The 26417-nt window shown below is 42.6% G+C and overlaps 1 protein-coding gene across 1 annotated transcript in view; it reads left to right on the top strand.

Moving 5' to 3' along the window:
* The window catches only part of GFAP (glial fibrillary acidic protein), an 88294-nt gene that overhangs the window by 28066 nt on the left and 33811 nt on the right, over positions 1-26417 (top strand). Inside the window, exons 4-7 of the mRNA XM_063132872.1 lie at positions 14062-14229; positions 16210-16335; positions 17668-17888; positions 18099-18142. Coding sequence (XP_062988942.1) covers positions 14062-14229; positions 16210-16335; positions 17668-17888; positions 18099-18142 — 559 coding nt within the window. The remainder of the gene's footprint in view (positions 1-14061; positions 14230-16209; positions 16336-17667; positions 17889-18098; positions 18143-26417) is intronic.

The raw sequence follows: 26417 nt of genomic DNA, 5'->3' as shown, positions 1-26417 counted from the left end.
GACAGTTTAAGTTTTCTGAGAAGTGAGCTCTCACTTCAACTCATGACAGCCATTGACTTCACCATAGCCACTTCTCGGTGGATGCTTTGGTCCTCCAGGATGTGGGTGAGGAGGATTAGTTGCAGCAGCTGGTCGAGTTTCTCTCCCCAGTCTCATATGGAGCAAAGTTATCTGAGAAGTGAGCTCTCACTTCAACTCATGACAGCCATTGACTTCACCACAGCCACTTCTCGGTGGATGCTTTGGTCCTCCAGGATGTGGGTGAGGAGGATTAGTTGCAGCAGCTGGTTGAGCTTCTCTCCCCAGTCTCATATGGAGCAATTAAAGTTATCTGAGAAGTGAGCTCTCACTTCAACTCGTCTTGTAGTGCGCCGAGTTGAGCACAGCCACTACGGTGGATGCTCTGGTCCTCCAGTATGTGGGTGAGGAGGATTAGTTGCAGCAGCTGGTCGAGCTTCTCTCCCCAGTCTCATATGGAGCAATTAAAGTTATCTGAGAAGTGAGCTCTCACTTCAACTTCAAGTTCAGACACTTGAGCACAGCCCCTACGGAGAAGGCGCAGCTGGCCGTGCCTCTCTCCCCGGTCTCGTCCCACCTCTCTTCCGCTGTAACCCCTCTTTGAGAAGCAAGCTGTCACTCACTTCAAGTCATGGACTTCTGAGAAGTGAGCTCTCACTTCAACTCATGAGAGTCATTGACTTCACCACAGCCACTCCTGTGGATTCTCTGGTTTGCCAGGATGTGTAGCAGCAGCTGGTTGAGCTCCTCTCCCCATTGTTGTCCCACCCCTCTTCCGCTGTAACCCCCTCTTTGAGAAGCAACCTCTCACTTCAACTCATGGACTTCCCCTCAGAGAAAAAGCTAAGCTCCAGCAGTCAACCGATCGCCCGTAGCACAGCCACTTAGTGCGTACGGACAGTTTAAGTTTTCTGAGAAGTGAGCTCTCACTTCAACTCATGACAGCCATTGACTTCACCACAGCCACTTCGTGTTGGATGCTGTGGTCCTCCAGGATGTGGGTGAGGATTAGTCGCAGAAGCTGGTCGAGCTTCTCTCCCCGGTCTCGTCCCACCCCTCTTCCGCTGTAACCCTCTCTTTGAGAAGCAAGCTGTCACTTCAACTCATGGACTTCTCCTATGTGCGCGAGCCAAGCTCCAGCAGTCGACCGATCTCCCGTAGCACAGCCACTTAGTGTGTACGGACAGTTTAATTTTTCTGAGAAGTGAGCTCTCACTTCAACTCATGACAGCCATTGACTTCACCAAAGCCACTTTGTGTTGGATGCTGTGGTCCTCGCCTGCTCTGCCCGCCTGGTGCCTGGGATGGGCTTTGCGGTTCGTGCCCAGCACCCTCCGGCACGCTTGCTCCCAGTCGTCCTCCTCTGTGCCCCTCAATGCGTAACTGCTGGCTTAGAAAGAAACAACCAGCCATCTTTGCCTCACTTGCTCCTTGCGCCCGCTTACGGGTTGGTTTGCTATGCGTTAGTGCTCAAGCCATCCTTGCGGCACTACAATGCATGCTGCCTGCCTGCCTGCCTTCCCTCCCTTCTCCCCTTCCCGCCTTGCAGGGATGGTGTATGTGTCTTGCTTTGACTCAGGGGAGAAGTCCTTCCTGCGCTCACTTAGACTTTATCAAGTTCAATAATCCATTTTTCAAATGTGGAAGAAGATTTAGGGTTATCTCGTGGCATGTTGGGATTTCCTTTGAACTGGCCCCATTGAGCTGTCTGCATTGCAACTTTAAATCCCTGACATACTGGAGTGCCCGATTTTCAAAACTTCCCCTAACATCAGGGGATGATGGGATTGCCTTGAAACTTGGCATCCATGTGGACACATGCGTAATCTGTCATGGGACCAAAGGATAGGTTTCTGACGTGCAAATTGACGTAGTTGTAGAATGGGACTTGATTTGGGGTGAGTTAAAAAGTTTAAGCCGCGCCAAAAATCAGGGGACGTGCAAATTGACGGAGCTATGGAAAGGGGTGTGAATGGGGTGCCCGATTTTCATAAATTCCCCAAAAATCAGGGGATGACGGGATTGCCTTGAAACTTGGTGTCCATGTGGACACATGAATAAGCTATCATGGTGCCGAGTTTGAGGTTTCTAACGTGCAAATTGACGTAGTTGTAGAATGGGTCAATTTGGGTTGAGTTAAGCCGCGCCAAAAATCAGAGGATGATGGGATTGCCTTGATTCTGGGCATCCATGTGGACACATGGATAAGCTATCATGGTGCCAAGTTTGAGGTTTCTAACATGCAAATTGACGGAGCTATCCCAAGGGGTCTGAATGGGGTGCCCGATTTTCAAAAATTCCCAAAAAATCAGGGGATGATGGGATTGCCTTGAAACTTGGCATCCATGTGGACACATGGATAAACTATCATGGTGCCAAGTTTGAGGTTTCTAACATGCAAATTGACGGAGCTATCGAAAGGGTGTGAATTAGGGTTATGGGTGGTGCGTTAGAGGTTAGAGCCGTGCCAAAAATCAGGGGATGATGGGACTGCCTTGAGTCTGGGTGTGTGTGTGTGTCCCTGGATAAGCTCTCATGGTGGCAAGTTTGAGATTTTTAGCGTGCAAATTGACGGAGCTATGGAAAGGGGTGTGAATGGGGTGCCCGATTTTCATAAATTCCCCAAAAATCAGGGGATGATGGGATTGCTTTGAAACTTGGTGTGCATGTGTATACCCCCATGAGGTGTCATGGTGCCAAACATGAGGTTTCTAACTTGAACAGAAAAAAAGTTGTTTACTTTTTTAGCTTTCAATGCAAGCCTATGGGGGGGGAAATGGAGCTCCGATCCAGATCCGGAGCTCTGAGCAGAGCGGAGTGGACATGGGCGGAGCGGGGGCGGGGCGAAGCGGCCCGTTCCAGAAATCGCGGATCTGGAAGTGAAGCGGAGCAGGGGGTCCGTGCACACCCCTAAAGATTATCATGAAATTTTTGCCCCTACAATACGCTTTGAAAGCATAAGAATGATGTTTAAACTTGCTGCACAAAAAATATGCAAGTATCATATCAAGATGTAACTACCGCATATTTAAATGCAAAACTTGATGAGGATATTTACATATTACCACCTGAAGGTGTTAAAGTTGACAAAGACATTATATGCAAACTGGAAAAATGTCTATATGGATTGAAACAGTCTGCAAGAGCATGGAATGCTAAATTGTCAAAAACATTCAGAGACATGGGATTTAAGCAAGGGCAAGCAGATCAATGTTTATTTGTTAAACATGAAAAAGAGCACAAGTTGTATGTATTGTGTTATGTTGATGATTTGTTAATATTTTGGTCTGATAAAGAAAAATATAACAGGTTTGTACAAAATTTAAAAGAATAATTTGAGTTAAAAAACTTGGGTAATGTAACTAATTATCTTTCTTTAGAGGTAGAAAAAGACCAAGAGGGCAATATTTATTTGCATCAATCAAAGAAAATAAGGGATGTAATTGACAAACTTAATTTACAGAATGCTAATTCTGTCGATACTCCAATGGTGCAGAATTTCCAAGCAGGTGGCCAAAGTAAACATTTTGAAAATGCTACTTTGTACAGAAGTATACTAGGGCAACTAAGTTTTATTGCCAATGCTACCCGACCAGATATTTCTGTGAGTGTAAATTTATTGAGTAGGCAAACTGCTAAACCCACAGAACATACTTGGAAAGCTATGAAGCGAATAGCACATTATTTAAAAGGTACTTTGAACTACAGGTTGAAGTTCACAAAGGAATGCACTGGAGGTTTAGAAATTCATGCTGATGCTAGTTTTGGAGATGATATAAATGATAGAAAAAGTACATCTGGAGTTTGTTACATGTTAAATAACAGTTTATTTGATTGGTCCTGTAAAAAACAGTCTACAGTCTCATTAAGTTCTTGTGAAGCAGAACTGAATGCTTTTAACTATGCAATTGTAAACATTGTAAGCATAGTTGTAAGCAAAGAACCAAATATTTGCAAATCAAATTGTGTCATGCAAAAGAATGTATAAGAAATGGTTTATTGCAAGTTCAATATTAAGCTGGAAAAGACATTCCTGCGGATTTGTTGTCTAAACCGATAAATAAGGAACAACATCAGAAGTTGACAAAATACTTACAATTGTATTAAATGAGGTAATTACTGTATCGGTGTACACAAAAAGCAGGGGGATGTCAGGTTTTCGTGTTAACCTTAACAGTAATTAAGGTTAGATTATTGGTTGAAACTTGCAAGCTCAGCACACCTGTTGGTGTTTGAATGAAGGGAGTAAAAGGCTATGCAGTCAGCCAGTGGAGGTTTGAGGGTATGGCGTAAGCTGCTGTTGCTGCCAGAGAAAGGAGTATGCTGTTTTGATGCAAAGCCAACTTTTGTCAAGGAGAACCGTAAAGCTGTTATGCTTACTTTGATTTATGGTGAGACAATTGCTTTGTTATAATTTGCTGCTACAAGCCTGGTTGTTTTGTTTTTGAAGAACTTCTCTAAATAAACTGCGTTAAGTTTCAAAGCTCACTTATTTGCGAGCTGCGGAGGAATTTGTACAACAATACTTGTTTCTCCCAACAGCGAGGGTATTCCAATCGGAAGCCTCAGCTATAGCCAGGCAGCAATTAAGTACAGCCAGGCATCAGACCAACTGCCATCCGAAGTCAATGATGGGGTCCATCACACTTAGAAGGCATGCCTGGTTGAGGTCAGCAAATCTCAGTCAAGAGACCAAGACAAGAATTGAAAGTCTGCCTTTCGACAGTGAGGGGCTCTTTAACAACAAAACGGATGAGTCACTAGACTCCATTTACAAGGCCCATACCACAGCCAGGAAGATGGGCTTCTCCCAACCCATGCTTCAATACAAACCAAGGTGATGGTCTAGGCAGCCAGCTCCGCAAATACAGCAATGCCCCCAATTCGATAAACAACCAAGGCAGCAACAACAACAGCTGCAAAGAAAAAGACCGTACCAAAGTCACTACCAACAAAGCAGGCGCCAACCCGACTTTACAAAAAGGCAGCGCCTTTGACTTCCCTATCCCAGGTCTACCACCCTTCGCAAACCATTTAGCACCATTTTTACATCAATGGGAGACAATAACATCAGACTCCTGGGTGCTCACCATCATCAAAAAGGGGTATGCCATAGAATTCGATGCCCTCCCTCCTTCTTCGGGAGTGAAAATAACGACACCATCCCCCCCTCTGCTTCTCGAGGTACAAACTTTGTTATCGAAGGGAGCCATCCTCCCCGTACCCACAAATCAGATCAACGAGGGGTTTTTCTCACGTTATTTCACGGTCCCGAAGAAAGATGGCGGTCTTCGACCAATCATGGACTTGCGACAATTGAACACTTACATCACCCCAAAAAAATTCCGTATGACAACGGTTACTTCCATCCTCCAACTCCTACATGCAGGGGTTTGGTTCGCTGTGGTAGACCTGAAGGATGCCTACTTCCACATCTCCATAAGGAAGTCTCATCAAACTTACCTTCGTTTTTCCATCGGGACTCATCAGTTCCAATTCACCGTCCTCCCTTTCAGATTAGCGACGGCGCCGAGTGTCTTTACAAAGGTGATGGCAGTTGTTTGCGCGCACCTAAGACAAAAGGAGATCTACATTTACCCGTACATAGACGACTGGCTGTTGGTGGCGGAGGACTACTCCACACTCAACGACAACATAGTCACGAACCTCCAACTGTTGGACACTTTAGGACTCTGGGTCAACTTCAAGAAGTCTATCTTGACCCCGCAGAGGAAGATAGATTTCATAGGAGTCACCCTATCGTCTCAAGACGGAAGGGCGTATCTCCCTGTCTCCAGAGCGAAAACACTTCGCGATTTGATCCTCAACATCGAGGGCCAACCAAGACTCTCGGCATGGACAATTCAAAGACTGCTGGGGCTAATGGCAGTGACCACCGCAGTGATCAGGTTCGCAAGACTACGAATAAGAGTCTTACAGGGCTGGTTTCTCAAAACGTTCGACCTCCGACGCAACGCCCACCGAACTTACCTGTCGATACCGAGACAAGTGCGTGCATTCCTGAGGTGGTGGTTGTCAATGGAGAACTTATTAGAAGGAGTTTCGTTCCAACAAAGATTGCCTTCGATAATGATTACGACCGATGCCTCCATGACTGGATGGGGGGCGCATTGCAACTCCCTCACTGCCCAAGGCCGATGGTCTCCACACCAAAAGGAGGAGCACATAAACCACTTGGAACTTTTGGCAGTAGAGAATGCGGTGAAGACCTTTGCTCAGATTATCAAAGGCCGGAATGTCCTAGTTGCCATGGACAACACCACCGTAGTCTGTTACATCAACAGACAGGGGGGAACAAGGTCACATCCGTTGACTCGATCGGCAATTCAAATTTGGAATTGGTGCCTAAGAAGACATACTCACCTGATTGCAATTCACGTAGCAGGGAAGGAGAACACCATCGCAGACTCCCTCAGCAGGTCCTTCCACACCGACCACGAGTGGGAGCTCGATACCGAAACAAGGGAAGATCTCTTTCAGTACTGGGGATATCCAGCCATCGATGTCTTCGCCACGGAGGAAAACGCAGCGTGCCCCAGATTTTGCACCAGAGCAGGAAAAGGAAAAAACTTGTTAGGAGACACATTCACCAGAACGTGGAGAGGGGACCTTCTTTACATCTTTCCCCCCTTTCCACTCCTAACGAGGGTCCTAGCCAAAATTCAGATGGACAGATCGGACTGCATCCTAATAACTCCTTGGTGGCCTCGACAGGCTTGGTTTCCCCACGCCCTTTGGTTATCGAGACACAACTACATCAGACTCCCATTGGTACTGACGCTGCTATCTCGGTACCGAGGCAGAGTTCGACATGCAGATCTCTCGACACTCAAAATGACAGCGTGGAGGATAACACCCGCTCCTCTCTCCGTATCGAAACTTTAACATTGGACCACATTTTGCTGGCGTCGAGGAAACCATCGACAAGAAAATCTTATGCTGCAAAATGGAAGAGGTTCTCAGAATTCTCTCAACGAATAAACCAGATTCCAGAATCTTGCTCAATCTCTACGGTACTCGAATACCTTCTCTCACTATACCGACAAGGACTTAAACTATTGTCCATCAGGGTTCACTTAGCAGCAATTGCAGCCTCACACAAGGGTATTGATGGGTTCTCACCCTTTTCTCACCCTACTTCAAGGAGATTCTTGAGAGGCCTAAAAAATACTATACCAGCGGTCAAGGAGTGTGTCCCATCGTGGAGCTTGTCAGTTGTGCTTCACGCTCTCACAAGGAAGCCTTTTGAACCTATGGCCACAATAGATCTTAGACTCTTGTCGCTAAAGACTATATTTTTGACAGCTATAACTTCTGCAAGGCGTGCAAGTGAACTCAGGGCTCTCAGAATAGACCCTCCTTATACAATCTTTCATAGAGATAAGGTTGTGCTTTGCACGGACTTAACATTCCTACCCAAGGTAGTGTCTACCTTTCACACATCACAGGACATCATCCTGCCTGCCTATTTCCCTAATCCCACAATAGTGGTGGAGACGTCTTTACACATGCTTGACGTGAGAAGAGCTCTCGCCTTTTATAAGGACAGGACTGAAAGTTTCAGAAAGACCAAACAGCTGTTTGTTTGTTATGGAGAGCCACGTAAGGGACTCCCTGTGTCCTGCCAATGGTTGTCAAGATGTATTGTACAGACAATCGAGTTGGCTTATTCAATTTCTAAACTGAGACTGCAGCAACCAGTGACAGCTCACTCTACCAGAGCTGTGGCAACCTCGGTTGCATTCAGCAGAGGAGTGCCTCTAAGGGAGGTGTGCAAGGCAGCAACGTGGTCCACCCCATCCACGTTTGTCAAGCACTACAGACTGGACACTCGAGCATGTCAAGACTGCTCCTTTGGGAGGACAGTGCTCTCCGAGGTCCTAAGATGACACACCAACCCACCTCCAGGTTTGTCAGCTTGCTACTCGCCCATATGTGTGATGCATAGAGACCACAATGAAGAAATGCAGGTTGCTTACCTGTAACTGTAGTTCTTCGATTGGTCATCTATGCATTCACACAACCCACCCACCATCCCCGCTTGGTGGTGCATACATATATATTTATGTGTATAAGAATACGTTGTTATTAGATACTACATTTCATGTTTATGGGAACACAATGTCGGACTCCTGTAAACTGAAGTAAGGGCAGGAACCCCGAGCACATGCGCAGTACCGTGGGGGAGGGGTTCCAGCCAAAAACGTTTACCTAGCTAGTAGAGGTTCCGATTCAGGTCTCCGCGCAGGTGCAGAGCCCATATGTGTGAATGCATAGATGACCACTCAAAGAACTACAGTTACAGGTAAGCAACCTGCATTTGTGAGCTCTCAGTTTGCTTCAAATCTTCTTCTGCAGCCTAACAGGATAGCTTTAACTGTATACCCTAACAGAAACTGTATTATCCAATGGAACACCTTGTCTTCTATACAAAGACACCTTAGTTATCTATTACAACTACCACTGAAGGAAATTGATTTAATGTCTACGGATAAGCTGTATGCTCCTCCACTAGTGCAAAAACGTATTTTACTGTTTAGATCTGATAAAATACCAGTAATGATTATGAAGGAGAAGGCTCTTTTAGCTAGGTTTGATGTCATCTCTACCAGAGTTTTTTTAGATGCAGTAAGACTACCTCTTCTACCCTTTTTGAGACTAGAAAATCCCCAGCCTCAAGAGACTTCCCTGGCCCATCTTCTCTACCAGAAAAGGCTATTTTACATGCTTCTTCATCTAATGCCTCTAGGATTCCGGAGGAAGAGCAGTTAATTAGTTCTTACAAATGCCTACCTCTGAATGAAAAAAAGGCCATAATCGATAGATTAGATACATTAAGGTCAAGGTTAGCAGCATCAAGTAGAGTGGTGATGAATCCAGACCAAGAACCAATGTCCCAGGAGGATTTAATATCCTTTGTGACTCCTTCTAAAAACAGGAATGTTATCTCTGATCACGCACGCCAAACAATGGCAAATTGGCTAGCTATGAGGAAACTAGAGCCACATGAAATGGAAGGACCCAAGAAGGGGAAACAAGTCACCTTTACTGCTGATGTACATCAATTAAATGGTAGCCCTTCTCTGACAGAGAATTAATTAATAGCAGCGGAAGAAACTGTCACTGAAACACAGGTTCCAAACTATAATTGATTATTAATTCAACCTAAGACAGATTTTCTTTGCTTTTCTTGAAACATAGCAGGATGGAAAAATAAGCTAGAGGATGCTGATTTCCTATCCTATATTAACCAATTTCAAATTTTATTGTTCCAAGAAACTTGGTTAAATCAAGATATTTGACTGCCAGGTTATGTGTCCGACTCAAGTTCTGCATCCCCTTCTCTAACAAAGGGTAGGTTTAGTGGTGGGCTTGCTATATTGATATCTATTTCCCTTTCAGTTTTTTGTGAACCGCCCAGAGAGCTCCGGCTATTGGGCGGTATAAAAATGTAATAAATAAATAAATTCTATTATCCATCTTAAAGAGTTGACTCCATTTGCTGTGGCCGTCCTTGGTAAAAATTCACAACAATCCTACATTCTTGTTAACATTTATTTATTTATTTATTTATTTAGAGTATTTTTATCCCGCACTTCAGCCAAAAGGCTCTCGGAGCGGCTTACAATGTATCAATAAAGAAGACAGTCCCTACCCTCAGGCTTACATTCTAAAAAAACGACGTGACACACAAGGAAAAGTGGATGGGGAGGGAAGAGGGAGAAAATAAAAAGAAATTAAGGAGACTGTTTAGGCTGGTGGGAAGGCCCTGCTCTGTCCTCTCATCTCCCAATGGAGGGGCAAACCAACAGCTCCTTCTTCCCCACAAGGTGAAGATGTCAGCCCTGTTGGGGGGGGGGGTGTCCAACTGAAGCAGGCTCCAATGGTGCCTGCCTGCTCCAGTCTCCCTCGCATCTTCTTCCCCACAGGGTGAAGATGTCAGTTAGCCCTGGGGGGGGGGGGGTTCCAACTGAAGCAGGCCCCGATGGTGCCTGCCTGCTCCAGTCTCCCTCGCATCTTCTTCCCCACAGGGTGAAGATGTCAGTTAGCCCTGTGAGGGGGGGGGGGTTCCAACTGAAGCAGGCCCCGATGGTGCCTGCCTGCTCCAGTCTCCCTCGCATCTTCTTCCCCACAGGGTGAAGATGTCAGTTAGCCCTGGGGGGGGGGGGGTTTTCCAACTGAAGCAGGCCCCGATGGTGCCTGCCTGCTCCAGTCTCCCTCGCATCTTCTTCCCCACAGGGTGAAGATGTCAGTTAGCCCTGTGGGGGGGGGGTCCAACTGAAGCAGGCCTCGATGGTGCCTGCCTCCTCCAGTCCCCCCTAGGAGCTCACATTATGTTGAAGACTGTTGGTGTAAGCTTGAACATTATCTAGGTGGACTAGAACATGAATTTCCAACGGTCCCACTTGTGATTGTTGGCAATTTCAATGTGCACAAAGGATCCTCAAATCAAGCTATTGCTAGGGCTTCAGGCATTCCAAATGAATTGTGTGAAGCTACTGAACATCGGAAGTCCAAAGACAAAAAGATTAATGACTTCAGCCTTGTTCTCTTTGCTCTGGTCCTTAAATTAAGTTTAATGATAATCAATGGCTCACAACTGGACCAATCAGTTGGAGAATTTACTTATATAAACAACGGTGGTGTGAGTATAGTTGATTATGTACTGATCTCCTATGCCTTCCAGTCATTGTGCTCCTTCTTCCTAGTTGATTCCATAACTGGCAGTGACCATCAACCACTTAGATTCTCTCTTCGGGGACTAAATGAGGTTTCTTCCTCTTTTCGCGGAGCGCTCCGTTCACCATTTTGGATTTTCCCCCCATAGGATTGCATTGTGGAAAAGATTCGTGGATAACTTTTTTGTTTTTCAAGCTACCTCCTTGAAACTCGCTGTGCTTAGAGAGTCGTATGTGGGTGTCACTTTGTGTCTATTTTCAGCACTTTGCGTGCTGCAGTTTGCTTGCTATATTTTTTTAAAAAAATAGGGTAAAAAAAGCTGGAGGGGTACCTTTTTTTGAAGTGCTGAGAGGCAGATTCAACTCCCAATCATGATCACCTGATGAAGCATCCTCCAACCCCAAAGTTGGAGGGGGGGATAAGCAAAATGGGAAACTTAGTAACTTGGGATACTGGGAAACTTTTCTTTCTTAGCCTCTGAATGGACTTTTCCCAGTGTTTTTTGAAACAGTAGCCCCACCAAACGCACAAACACAACCTGAAATCATATACTAAGCAAATAAATAACAGATAGGAAACACAGCACTGCTACCGACCCTAACATTGGTGAACAACTGAATAGATGTGGTGCAAGGGGATGAGGTCCCCTAGGGCATGTGGACATGCCCGGTGCACACTCCTGCCCTTGGAGGGTCATCAGAAGCCTCCAAAGATTAACCAGTGGAAGAAGCTACTATGCCTGTCATGAGTTGAAGTGTAAGGTAGCTTCTTAAAGACTGGTCCCTAGACAGGGCCAGTCAAATGGGCAGAGTTCCCCCTCCCACTGGGCACGTCCACTTTCCTCTTACTGGTAACAGACTGACATAGCCTTTTAAAAAAAATTCTTCTTGTTGTTGTGATTCAGCAACACTGCTGCTTTTAATTCCACCCCTCCTTTGTTTACTTATTTATTTATTACATTTATTATACACCCCATAGCCCAAGCTCTCCTGGCTTTCCCTCCTCAGTGAAGTCAGGCAGGCTTTCATTGTGGTTCAACTCCTTATTATTGTGGTTGTTATTATTAGTATTTTTTTTCTTTTTTTTTCTTTTTTTTACATACATTGAATAAATGTTGAGTACATATATATTGAGTAAATATTAACTATAACCTATCCTATCATTACAAATATAATCTTTCTTAACATATAAGTCCACCCTCCACCTCGGGATCTATTCCTGCTTCCAAAATCTCATACTTTCTTCCGCTGGCGGTTTCCCACTTCCCTTAGAAAACACAAATATTAGGAACTGTTTCCAAATTCCTTCAAACTCATTTATTTTCGTTATACCTTTCCTCCACTTAATATCACAAGTCAATTTATCATTAATAGCTATATCCCAAACTTCTTTATACCATTCTTCAATAGAATATTCCCCCTGAATCTTCCAGTTCCTAGCTACCATCAATCGTGCTGCAGTCAGCAAACTCGATATCAATTCTTTAATTTCTTTTCCACATTTTAAATCTTCAAATAGTGACAGTAATGCAATTTTTGGTGTTTGTTCTATTTTCATTCCCACTATTTCTTCAATTTCAAAAAACACCTTCTTCCATAATCTTTGTACATATTTGCATTCCCACCACATATGTAAATACGTTCCTTTTTCCCCACAACCTCTCCAACAATTTGCTGAATGCTGATTATTTATCTTATTCAATCTAATCGGGGTCAGGTACCACCTCCACAAAATTTTAAAATAATTCTCTTTTATTCTCACTGACATACTTCTCAACACTCTTTGTTTCCACAGTCCCTCCCAGCTCTGTCGCCCTATTTGTACTTTCAAATCTGTCTCCCATACCGTTTTTCCTGAGCTATCCATTAGCCCCTTTTCTAACAATATTTTATATATTTCGCTCATTAACCCTTTTAAAACTATACTTCCTCCTTTACCTTTTTCCTTATTTACTATTAACTCCTCAAACTTCGTCATTTCTCTACAAACTCTATTTTCTTTAATCCACTTTTTATTCCATTGTTCTAATTGCATAAACTCTAACCAAGATAATTTTTTCTCCTTTAACTGCTCTTCCATATCTTCTCTTGTATTTATGTCTTTAATTTCCTTTAATTTCATTTTATTTTTCTCTTTTAATATTTTACTTAATCTACCCTTCAGTTCCTCTGGGAAATTCTTTAACATTATTACCGGTGACAAGGGAGAGTTGCTCGGAAGCAGCTTCCCTTTAAATTTACTCCAAATTTCCCATTGAAACCTCAGGAGTGGATTATCTATACTTTCAACCCACTTTCTCCCTCCTTCCTTAAAAAAAACATTTTCCAAACTCATCTCTACATTACATGTAGTTTTATCCTCCATCCAATCTAAATCTCCTACTCCTATAATTGCTTCTACAATATGTCTTAACCTATTTGCTGCATAGTATAATTTTATATTTGGGAGACCCAATCCTCCCTTTTTTTGGTTTAAATACCATTTATTCTTATTTACCCTCGCTTTCTTATCTCCGTTACAATATTTATTAATAATATTTTGCCAACTTTTTATCTCAGCTTCTGAAATTGTTATTGGTAACACCCTAAACACAAAATTTATCTTTGCTAAAATCTTCATTTTTATTAATGCTATTCTTCCAAACCAAGATAGATTTAATCTTTTATATTTTTCCAATTTTTCTAATACCTCTTTTTTTAACCTCATTAAATTCTCCTTTTCTAAATTATCTAAGTTTTTTGTAATTTTAATTCCCAAATGTCTAATCTGTTCCTTAACTCTCATTTCTATTCCCTTACGTTCCCATTCCTTTTCTTCCTTCTTAGTATGATTAAACAAAATCATCTCTGATTTGGACCAATTTATTCTTAATCCTGTAACTTCTTCAAATTCTCTCAATTGTTGTTTAATTCTATCTATTTTTCTTATTGGATTCTTAATAGTCAGTAGGGTATCATCCGCAAACATATTCAATTTTATTTCCCTTACATCTCCAATTCCTTCTATCTCTCCATCATCTCTTATTGCATTCGCCAATACTTCCATAACCATTACAAACAGGACCGGCGAGAGCAGACATCCTTGTCTTGTACCTCTGGCTAGTCGTATTTTTTCAGTGAGTCCATCGTTTACCACCACTACAGCTGTATTTTGGGAATATAACTGTTCTATTATAGTTTTAAATTTAACTATAAATTTAAACACCTCATCCTGTTATTTATGTAAACTAATCCTATTGAGTTTCTATTCTCTGAGATTGAATCACCTCAGTTTTGGGAAGCCCTGCCTCGTGCCACCCCAGTATGATGTTTCTGGTTTCATGACTCTTCTGTCTCCCCTCAGGAGTTGCGGGAGCTGCAGGAGCAGCTGCAGCAGCAGCAGCAGCAAGTACATCTCGAGATGGACCTGGCCAAGCCAGACTTGACATCTGCCCTACGTGAGATCCGCATTCAGTATGAATCCATGGCCTCAAACAACATGCATGAGACTGAGGAATGGTATAAGTCCAAGGTACAGCACCACTACCGGGGATGGGGGCAAGAAAAGGGAATGTAACAAGACTGAGAGCTCCATCACATCTAGGAAAAAATGCTGGCTACCGTTGCTTCTCCGTCGTTGCTCAGTTACTTCCTGTTTGAAAACAGGAAGTAAACAAGGAGCACAAGGCCCATTTAGTTGGGCATTGTAATCACGCTGCTTCTCCCACACACAGCAAGAGAGAGCAGCAACTTCATTTTAAAAAATATTTTGGAGTTTTTCTGGCTTTTCTTGCAGCGCAAGGAAGGCCAGAAGGGGCAGAAGGCATGTGGGAGGCAGACAACGTCATGTGAGGGACCTCCGAGAAATCTTTGAGTGCCCAGTAACGAGTGTGCAATGAAATGCTTGTCGGATGGAGCTCCAAGAGTCCCAGTCCCAATGCAGTTCTGGCTGGTATTTCTGGTATTAAATTGAATGAGTCTGCCAGTCAAATAGGGCAGGCACCATTGCGATGTGTGGGATAGCATGATATCTCTTGCTGCACCTCATAGCCAATGGCAGCTTTCAGTTCAGTAGTGGAAGCTCAGGCTGTGTGTCACTCTAGTCTTTTTCTTTGCTATTTGGGTGAGACTGCTTCAGCAGGAACTGGGGAAGGGTGTGGGTCATTCTTCTTATGCTCACAGGAATTAGGACAGGACTACGCGGTTAGTAATCCAAGGCTCAGCTGCTCTTGTACAGCTACATCTGTTGTTAGCATTTTCAGGAACAGCAGAAAAATAGAAGTAAATATATGGAGATTAATAATTTGTATTATTTACCAGTAATGTTTGTAGCATGAACAGCATAAGGCAGAAGAATTGCAGGCTTTGAGCTCCTGGGAGGGAATCACGTTCCCTTACCATTGGCTCTGAAGCTGCATCTCTTCCACTTCTGCAATGAGCTGAATTACGCGGAGGAAGAGAGCAGGAAGAGAAGCGACCACGTGGCCCATTCAGTTTAGTGGGACAGCGCCCTCTATGGGCATTTTATAGCGAAACTTCCCCTGCACATAGCAGGAAATCACTATAAAAAATGTTATAGCTCAGAAGAGTTGCGTTTAATGAAGATTCTTTTATAACGAAAAAAATGACGGAAGGTGCAGGAGACAAACAGGAGGAACACAGCATTGTTAAAATGACCCACAAAGATCTGTGAGTGGCCAGTCACGAGTGTGCTTAAAACACTCATCTGAAGAAGCTCATTATCAGCAAATAGTAACTCCCATACACTTGTGATGATTGGTACTTCCCATTTTGTTTTTGACTTTGGTGCTACCACTGCTGCAGAAGTCAAAGACTCTCTTAGGGCACAATCCTATCAGAATGCTACCCGTTAGATGGAAGGCTCCAAACTTGGAGGCTTCCAAAAATCCTATGCCCTGCTGGGTTGTTGCTGGCAGTGGGGGGGGGGGGGAGGACAGATATTATTTTTGCCTCCCGTTCCTCTTCCTCCAAACCCCGCCTGCTCCAGCTACACTGGGTCTCTTAGCTCACTTACCCGTAGTGGATGGGGACAGTTGATGGAGAGTCCATAGGATTCTGCAGAACCTGGCCTCTCCCCCTCCCTTCTGTGCCCACTGCAACACCCCCTTTTTGACCTCTATGACATCATCCAAGATTGCTGATTCCAAGATTTTGGAAAGCAGACAGTGTGGTTAATTCCTGCAATGGCTGCAAGGGGGCAGAGGAGGGGGCAGATGTCTGATTCCACCTCCTGAGATCAAAGGAGTGTCTTCAGCCTTGGGAGAGAGAATCTGAAATAGCCTATGCTCCATGGGACCCTCTCCAGAGACCATAGGAAAGTACCCTTAATGTATAAAGGTTTGGGCACAATTGGCTGTGCATTAGAAAGTGAGGTGAAGGATTTGAAGGTCAAAGAGTATAGTTTCCACACATGGTTAACCCCAAATGCTTTTTTATGTATAAATTAAGCTTGGATTGCAACATTTAACACCAACTAATTTCTATTTTATAGTTTGCAGACCTGACTGATGCAGCGGCACGAAATATTGAGGCCTTACGCTTAGCCAAGCAAGAAGCCAATGAGTATCGCCGGCAACTGCAGGCCCTCACCTGTGATTTGGAGTCCCTGAGAGGATCAGTAGGTGGAACTGATGCTGAAAAAGGCAGAGATTTAATGTCCAGAGGACCTAGTTGCATGTAGTTTCTGTTGTTAGGACATAACCACAGTGGAGTGGGGAAAATTAACCATTCTACCTCAACCACTCCGTCAGAGGATGAGGTGAGACAGTGAGGCCCCCTCCATTGGCTCAGCTGAAACCAACTGGCTGACCCTCGCCTAGAACTGCCTTCATCAGTGGCCGTTCCATCTAGCTGATGTAGCAGACGAGGTGAGCCAGTTGGGACCAACTGCCATTGCCTCTTATTCTCTCAAAACTATCTCCTGCAGTGACATTCCACCTGGTCATTATATAACTTCATTATGTAATAGTAGAAAAATGTTGGTGGGCACCCAAATAAGCTGATCCTCCTTTCCCTCTTTCTTTTTTCTTTTATATCCTGTCTCTTTGACTATAATCCATTGTTTTAAACAACATGCAGCCCCCCTGAAAAAAATGGTGTCTATATGGAACACCCAAATGGCCAAATTTAGCTAGTTTGTGAGCTACATTTGACCTATTGAACTCTCCCTAACCACTAGGGATGACTGTTAAATTTAGCATGAAAACTCTCTAACTGCCGATTTTGGGGGTGGGGTGCTCTTTTTTCTTTCCTTTTGTTGTCCCTCACCCAGGGGTTAAAGGCTCGCTACCCTGACGTGTTAGCAGCGAATCAAACAAACGAGGCTGGAGAATGCACCTAATCCATTTACTTCTGATACTGCAGTATGGGGGTGCTTTCCACTTAAACGAAATGGAGGCACACAGAACAAAGGAATCTCACAGTATATATAGGCCCTGACTACAAGAGGGTGTTAGTCTCTTTCTAACCCTTCCATTGGTCAGTTCTGGATTAGCAAGATACATTCAATTTTCAAATTAAGGTGCACAATCTCATGAGTCATAGGTTACATTCGATGCTCTATTGGTTGAAAGTTTTCCCCTTTGTCTGCTAACACATGATGGGATGCACATTAAGGAATGCAAATCTGGCATGTAGCCATCTGTAGCCACCCTTTGGCAGAGAAGCACATTACATTCTTAGGCAAGATGAAATCTCTTCCTGGCTCTATCACTTTTGGGTACTTTGCAGCACTGTATGGCCTCTGAAAGTTGCCCAACTGTTTTAAACTGAGCAATGTGGCAGAAAGGCAGTAAGTAAATTAAGCATTGTTGTCATTGACATTGCTGGTAGCATTCATAACTTCCTCGTATCAGTTGTAGCCAGTGGATGTCTCTTCCCCTATGCAGGTTAGTAACAGGTTATTGCCTTCTTGCATTCATCAGCAACTCTCCTATTTTCTTCATTACAGAATGAATCCCTGGAGAGGCAGCTGAGGGAGATGGAAGACCGCTACGTTCTTGAGACTGCCAGTTATCAGGACACAGTGATTCATTTGGAGGAAGATTCACGAAGCCTTAAGGAGGAAATGGCTCATCACCTTCAGGAATACCAGGACCTCCTCAATGTCAAATTGGCATTAGACATTGAGATTGCCACCTACCGCAAACTCCTAGAGGGAGAGGAAAGCAGGTGAGGACCATAAATTATTTCCATGTCCTAATCTGCTACTGTGAGATACTTACTTCTTTCTTTTTTTACCTGAGCTTCTAGGATTTTACCAGCTTGTTCAGAATACAACTTAGAATGAATTAATTAAAGTGGTGGGGGACGGAAGAAAAAAATGTAGGACCTGATTCCAAAACAAACACTTTTCATCATTCCTTCCTTGCCTCTCTGCAGGATCACCATCCCAGTGCAAACCTTCTCCAACCTTCAGATTCGAGGTAAGAAACCCATTCTGTCATGTTGTGGTCTATGTGGTCTCTTACACGCATGGGACAGCGTTATTTTGTAAACAATTAATTGCTTTGCTTTGTAGTGGTAGGGAGTTGCAGAGAATTGAACATTTAAAAATTTTAATCCATACAGAATAGCTCCAACATTAAAAATATCAGGAGGATCAGGCAAAAGATTAAAACAAGATCTTAGCACTGCAGCAAAAGGCCATCAGGGAGAGAGAGGGCGGATCTACACAGCGCACTGAAGGCGCTTGCGTGCGCCTGCAGTGCACCCCGAAAGCGATTGTGTAGATCCTGCCTGGGAAGAGGCGGAAGAAGAGGCGGAGGAGGAGGAGGCTGGGGAATCTGGCTGCGTCCTTGCCGCTGCCACCTCCGCCCACCTCCCCGCTGGCCTCCTGCTGCTGGCGAAAGAGCCACCCGGGTCGGAGAGCTTCTTCCGCTCTCCGCCCGCCTTCTTCCGCCGAGTGGCTCTTTTGCCGGCAGCAGGAGGCCGGCGGGGAGGTGGGCGGCGGCGGCAGTGGCAGCAAGGACGCGGCCGGATTCCCCAGCCGCCGCCTCCTCTGCCTCTTCCAGGGCAGGATCTACACAATCGCTTTCGGGGCGCACTGCAGGCGCATGCAAGCGCTTTCAGTGCGCTGTGTAGATCCGCCCAGAGAGAGAGAGAGCACAAACCAGTCAGGTCTCCTTGAATGTGACCACAGAGAAGGCCTTCTACCTGGTTCCAACCAAATGTGCATGCGCATTGTATATTGATGGAACACACAACAGAGCATGCTCATGTGGGAGAAGATGGTTCTTTGGGGGACTTCATCACAAACCATGTTTAGACAGAGCACTTTGAGTTGAGCCAATAAACTAATTAGGGTCCTGTCACATGCAACAGACTCACTGCTGCCATTAAATCCTGGGAGATCCCCAACAGGAATATCTCAGCACAGATATTTGTTCCCCAGAACCACAAGCCTTGGGAATTCCATCATCACCCCCAAGACCACCCCAGCTATCTCAGGCAGGGGAGCTGTTGGGCAGCAGGGCAGAAAAGTGGAATATGGAATCCCAAATGACCACTACAACTTCAGCTCCCCATCTTCTGGGTTGCAGCTCATTCTCGTTGAGCTTCCTGCTGCTACATGGTAAACCCTGGCAGCCAAAGCTGGGATAATTTTACCCCCTCATGCAAGCAGATCTCTGTGATACATGCTAGGTTGGTACATTAATCCAGGATTAAATCCTGAGTGAGAGATGACATCCTAGCAACCACAGATCCATTGCTTGAGAGAGGGTTTGAAAGGCACTGTGACCAATAAACACTCAGACTGCCTTCCCTCCAGATTGGCCAGACTATTCCCATCATCATCTTTTCCTCCTTCCACTCTTTCACTCCTTGGCCATGCCCCTTCAGGCTCTCTCAAGTTACATGATGTCACCTCCCTCTCTCACAGTCAACCTAAAACTCTCAGCCAAATTATGAGCTTCTCCACACTGAGGCTTTTTGTCCTACAATTTTACCAGGGCTTCTGCTCCCAGATTCTTTGTGAGATACAATCAGCCCTTTATTAGGGCTGATTGTAGGAGGAGGAGTTGGGGTGGGGGGAAATTGGCTGTTAATTGACAGCTTCATCCCCCAATCATCCTGAAGTCTCCCAATTTTCTCCAGCAGCCTCCAATCACAATGGTGGAGGAGGGCTTAAGGACAATCAGAAAATCAAACTTCCTCCATTCTTGCTCATTGTGGGTAGAGACCTGGCCCCCATCTTGATGGTGCTGCATTGGCGCCATGAGGCCTCGGGCTCCCACATTTGTGCTCCTTCCCAGCATCTGTATGGGAAGCAGCGTGAGTGCGGAGTTGCTGCCACCACTGCTGCGCCAAGCACGGGTAGGGGAGAATGAATGAGGCAGCCAGAAGGAGATGACGAGAGGGATGTGTGGTGCCCGAACTGTCTCTCCTCCGTCTGACCTCCCTCTGGCTGCCCCGTTTCTCCCTTTTTAGTTTTTTTATCTGTAAATAAATAAATAAATAAAAACTACTGGAGGGGAGAGGAATGGGGCTCATTCCTTTCCCCCATTTTTTTTTAATCTGCAACTTAAAACAACAACAACACGGGAGGGGAGGAACAGGGCAGCTGGAGAGGGAGGAAGAGAGGGACGCGCAGTGCCCAGACCTGGCTCTCCTGACTCGGACCTCTCCGCCCACTTCCCTGTCTAGCCAATGGTGACCAATTGGGGGTCACTATTGGCTGTGACATGCCTCTGCAGCAAAAAAAGCGAGGGTAAGTGCCTGACTTTTTTAAAGCAGAGTTTCGGGGGGTTGCCCCTGGATGGCTTCAGGATGGCGGCTGCATCATATAGATGACCTGCTGCTACTCCGGATCCACCCCATGGCAAACCCCCCATCAAGGTGTACCCTTGGTAGGAGAAGGATCGCTGATTTTGGCTGGGCAGCTGTCTAGCTTAGGACTGTAGTTGGAATCTTGGGAGTATGTTTTTGGGTGGTGGGACTTGGTCTTTTAGCTTTCCCTCATCTCTCTCACTATTATCTCTTGCCTCTATTTCTTTCTGCTTTTCTTAACAACAACAACAACTTCTTCTAGACTTTCAGTGTGTTTGTTTGTTCCATCTTCCAATCCTTCCCCCTTCCTCGGTTTAAAAACTTCTCCATTCTTACTCCTTTCTTTCACTTCCTGCTTTAAACAAAAAACAAATCCTTTCCTCCCTGCCGCGTTTTCTCTGTTCAGTCATTCTCTTCTCTCCTGCTTGCTTTGTGTATCGGCTCTTTGTGTGTGTGTGTGTGTGTGTGTGTGTGTGTGTGTGTGTGTTTGTGGGCTGTTAAACAAATCACTGGGTGTGGGCAAAGCAGCACATACACACATTGTGTTATATAGGAAACCATATTTTGGAAACCAAGGGGGGCATGCTCACCAACATGCCCAGCCCCCAAAGGGGTGGACCCACCAACATGCCCAGCCCCCAAGGGGGCGTGCCCACCCAAACATGGGCTTGGTCACAGGTCTGATTTCACAGCACACAATTAAGACAAACCTGTTGTACATAACATCTTAATGTTAAAATCACTGGAATAAAGAACAAGTGAGACATTCAATGTATCTGAAATTAATTTCACTCATTCCTACTTTTGTAGCTTTTGCTATACTTTGAAGCTTTTGCTATACTCTGTGTGATACAGTCTCCCTTTCCATTCATTTCAATGGGTCTAATGTATGTAAGACTAACATTGGATACAACCAATTCTTCTCTTTCTCATGTTTATGGCAGCTGCAGACTAAAACTGCTAAAACCAGATCTCTCCAATATATTATACTGTTTATAAGCCTACCATCAGCAATCTTACTGAGGCAACCGGCCCATCATTCCAGAGGCTCTTAAAAGAACTGATCCCTAAACTTTCAGATATTCCCATTCAGTTACAACAAAATAAAATGTAAAAGTTTACTGAGGTATCAGTTTATAGCAATTCCAAAGGAAACTGCCATAAACATGTACATCTATACAGGTTTCTCCATTGCATTTGCCTGTCCCATCACATAATAAATTGCCGAACAGTTTTCTTTTTTTTAAAAAAAAAATTATTAGTTTTCCACATTAATTAGACATACAACATTACAATAAAGAAAACATCAAACAACTACTACATACATATTGAATAAATGTTGAATACATATGTATTGAGTAAATATTAACTATAAAATATCATACCATAACATAATCATTCTTAACATAAAAGTGCACCCTCCACCTCGAGATCTATTCCTGATTCCAAAATCTTATCGTTTCATCTGCTGGCGGTTTCCCACTTCCCTTAGAAAACACAAATATTAGGAACTGTTTCCAGATTACTTCAAACTCATTTATTTTAGTTATACCTTTTCTCCACTTAATATTACAAGTCAGTTTATCATTAATAGCTATATCCCATACTTCTTTATACCATTCTTCAATAGAATATTCCCCTTGAATCTTCCAGTTCCTAGCTACCATCAATCGTGCCGCAGTCAGCAAACTCGATATCAACTCTTTAGTTTCTTTTCCACATTTTATATCTTCAAATAGTGACAGTAATGCAATCTTTGGTGTTTGTTCTATTTTCATTCCCACTATTTCTTCAATTTCAAAAAACACCATCTTCCATAATCTTTGTACATATTTGCATTCCCACCACATATGTAAATACGTTCCTTTTTCCCCACAACCTCTCCAACAATTTGCTGAATGCTGATTATTTATCTTATTCAATCTAATCGGGGTTAGGTACCACCTCCACAAAATTTTAAAATAATTCTCTTTTATTCTCACTGACATACTTCTCAACACTCTTTGTTTCCACAGTCCCTCCCAGCTCTGTCGCCCTATTTGTACTTTCAAATCTGCCTCCCATACCATTTCCCCTGAACTATCCCCTAACTCCTTTTCTAACAATATTTTATATATTTCGCTCATTAACCCTTTTAAAACTATACTTCCTCCTTTACCTTTTTCCTTATTTACTATTAACTCTTCAAACTTCGTCATTTCTCTACAAACTCTATTATCTTTAATCCACTTTTTATTCCATTGTTCTAATTGCCCATACTCAAACCAAGATAATTTTTTCTCCTTTAACAAATCTTCCATGTCTTCTCTTGTATTTATATCTCTTAACCAATACTTTAATTTCAATTTGTTTTTCTCTTTTAATATTTTACTTAATCTACCTTTCAGTTCCTCTGGGAAATTCTTTAACATTATTACCGGTGATAAGGGAGAGTTGCTCGGAAGCAGCTTCCCTTTAAATTAACTCCAGATTTCCCATTGAGACCTCAGGAGTGGATTATCTATACTTTCAACCCATTTTCTCCCTCCTTCCTTGAAAAAGACATTTTCCAAGCTCATCTCCACATTACTTGTAGTTTTATCCTCCATCCAATCTAAATCTCCTACTCCTATAATTGCTTCTTCAATATGTCTTAATCTATTTGCTACATAGTATAATTTTATATTTGGGAGACCCAATCCTCCCTTTTTTTGGCTTAAATACCATTTATTCTTATTTACCCTCGCTTTCTTTCCTCCGTTACAATATTTATTAATAATATTTTGCCAACTTTTTATCTCAATTTCTGAAATTTTTATTGGTAACATCCTAAACACAAAATTAATTTTAGCTAAAATCTTCATTTTTATTAGTGCTATTCTTCCAAACCAAGATAGATTTAATCTTTTATATTTTTCCAATTTTTCTATTACCTCTTTCTTTAATCTCATTAAATTCTCCTTTTCTAAATTATCTAAGTTTTTTGTAATTTTAATTCCCAAATATTTAATCTCCTCCTTAACTCTCATTTCTATTCCCTTATGTTCCCATTCCTTTTCTTCCTTCTTAGTACAATTAAACAAAATCATCTCTGATCTGGACCAATTTATTCTTAACCCTGTAGCTTCTTCAAATTCTCTCAACTGAGATTTAATTCTATCTATTTTTCTTATTGGGTTCTTAATAGTCAGTAAGGTATCATCCGCAAACATATTCAATTTTATTTCCCTTACCTCTCCAATTCCTTCTATCCCTCCATCATCCCTTAATGCATTTGCCAATACTTCCATAACCATTACAAACAGGACTGGCGAGAGCGGACCTGTCTTGTCTTGTACCTCTGGCTAGTCATATCTTTTCAGTGAGTCCATCGTTTACCACCACTACAGCTGTATTTTGGGAATATAACTGTTCTATTATAGTTTTAAATTTATTTCCAAATCCCATTTTATCTAAAATAACCTTTAGTGCCTGCCAGCTCACACAATCAAAGGCCTTAAAAATATCCAATGCCAAAATTCCTGCCTTAATATTTGATTTCTTTATTGCATGTATTGCGTTTAAAACTCTTCCCACTAAACTATGCATCTGCCTTCCTGCCACAAATCCACATTGATCTTCTCCTATATATTCTGCTATAAATTTATTTAACCGTTTAGCTAAAATAGATGAAAAATTTTTAGCATCCTGATTTATTAATGAGATAGGTCTATATGAATCGGGAATAGTCAAATCTTTATCTGGTTTTGGAATTAATATTATCAATGAATGTTCCCATGATTCTGGTATTTTCTCTCCTAATAATATAGCATTATAAAGTTTCACTAATTTCGGAACTAAAAACTCTTTAAAAACTTTATAATATTCTGATCCTAAACCATCTGCTCCCGGTGATTTACCCACTTTCAAATTATCAATTACATTTTCAACTTCTCTTTGAGTTATTACCTTCTCCATTTGCTCTTTATGTACTGTTTTTATTCCCTTCTTTATATACCTTCCAATATATTCCTCCAGCTTCTCTTTTTGAATTTCTTTACCCTTATATAATTCCTGATAAAATTTCTGATTTTTTTTTTATTTTGTCCTTCATTGTATAACAATATTTCCCTTGATTATCCTTCAATGCTTCTATCCCATTTCTCCCTTTTTCCTTTTGTGTGAGCCTGGCAAGCAATCTGGAATTCCTATTTCTATTTTCAAAATACTCCCTTTTCATATATATTAAATTTTTTTGAACCTCCTCTAAATTTAAATTTTCTAATTGTTTCTTCTTAGCTTGTATTTCTATTAATTTATATTTATTTTTACCCTGCCAATATTCTTCCTCCAAACTTCTAATTTCTGTCTCTAGCTTCTCCTGCTCTGCATATTGTTGTCTTTTTAAACTGCACATTTCTCTAATACAAATTCCTCTTACTACAGCCTTCATGGTGTCCCAAACGACTGACCCAACTGTTCCTCCCTTTTCATTAATTTCCCATGACTCTGACAATTCCTTCTGAATTTTTTCTACCACTTTATTATATTTCAATATTTTTGTATTCAATTTCCATCTATACGCCTCCTTGTAATTCTTCTTAATTGCAAATTCTAAACTTAGCAATGCGTGATCAGTTACCTTTATTACCCCCATATCCATTTTACAAATCTTAGTTGCAAAATCTTTTGAGACAAATATATGATCTATCTTGGAGTATGTATGATGAACTGGGGAATAATAAGAAAACCCAGGCTTAACCCCATTAAGTAAACGCCAAGAATCCACATAATCATTTTCTTTTACTAACTTATTCAATATAGTGATATTATTCCTCTTTTCAACATTAGTAGGGTTCGACCTGTCCCATCTGTTATCCATCACCATATTAAAATCCCCAGCTAAGATAACATACCCCTCCTTAAATTCTTCGATTTCTTTAAATAATTTTATAAAGAACTCTCTATGTCTCTCATTTGGGGCATAAACATTAATTAATGTATATACCTTTCCTTCAATTTTACCTTTTATCATAAGATATCTACCACTATCATCCTTTTTTATGGCTTCTAAAATGAATCCACTTTTTTTTGAAATCAAAGTAGCCACTCCATTTTTTTTGAGGTCCCCAATGACTTTTCATAATACCTAGCCACTTTAATTTTATCATATTTACATTATCGAAGCCCTGATGTGTTTCTTGCATCATTATTATGTCAGATCCTTCCTTATTAAACATTTGTTCTATTCTCCTTTTCACGACTGCCCCCAAACCTTTAACATTGGGTGTTGATACTTTTATTCTTTTATCCATATTCACCCTTTTGGATTCTCTTTCAATCCCTTGTGCTCTGAAACTCAAATTCACATACATAAAAACACAAACACCATAATATAACCCTCAAACCCCTTACTCTACCCCCTACCATCCCCCCTTCCCCCTCCCCTCTCCCCACCTCTTTCCCCCCAAAATCCCCGTAAGCCTAATACTCCAGCCATCTACTCTAGGGGGAGGGGGGAGGCAGTGCTGCACCTGGCCGGCAAGGTTTCTATGCTTAATATTTCTATCTACAATTATCTCATAATACAGTTAACATTTCTATTACACCCCAGATGTCCCAGCCTCATTTCCCCCCCACCTGTTCCAACCACACTTGCATCCTCATACAGACCCAAACTCTTCAACAACTCCTTACCCTGATCCAGAGAGATTACTTATTATTATTATTATTATTATTTATTTATTTATATAGCACCATCAATGTACATGGTGCTGTACAGAGTAAAACAGTAAATAGCAAGACTCTGCCGCATAGGCTTACAATCTAATAAAATCATAGTAAAACAATAAGGAGGGGAAGAGAATGCAAACAGGCACAGGGTAGGGTAAGCAGGCACAGGGTAGGGTAAAACTAACAGTATATAAACTAACAGCATATACTTTATGCTCCCCCCCTCCATATGTAAATCTT

This window comes from Elgaria multicarinata, chromosome 1 (genome assembly GCF_023053635.1).
Source record: "Elgaria multicarinata webbii isolate HBS135686 ecotype San Diego chromosome 1, rElgMul1.1.pri, whole genome shotgun sequence".
Lineage (NCBI taxonomy): Eukaryota > Metazoa > Chordata > Lepidosauria > Squamata > Anguidae > Elgaria > Elgaria multicarinata.
This window is presented reverse-complemented; position numbering and strand designations above follow the sequence as displayed.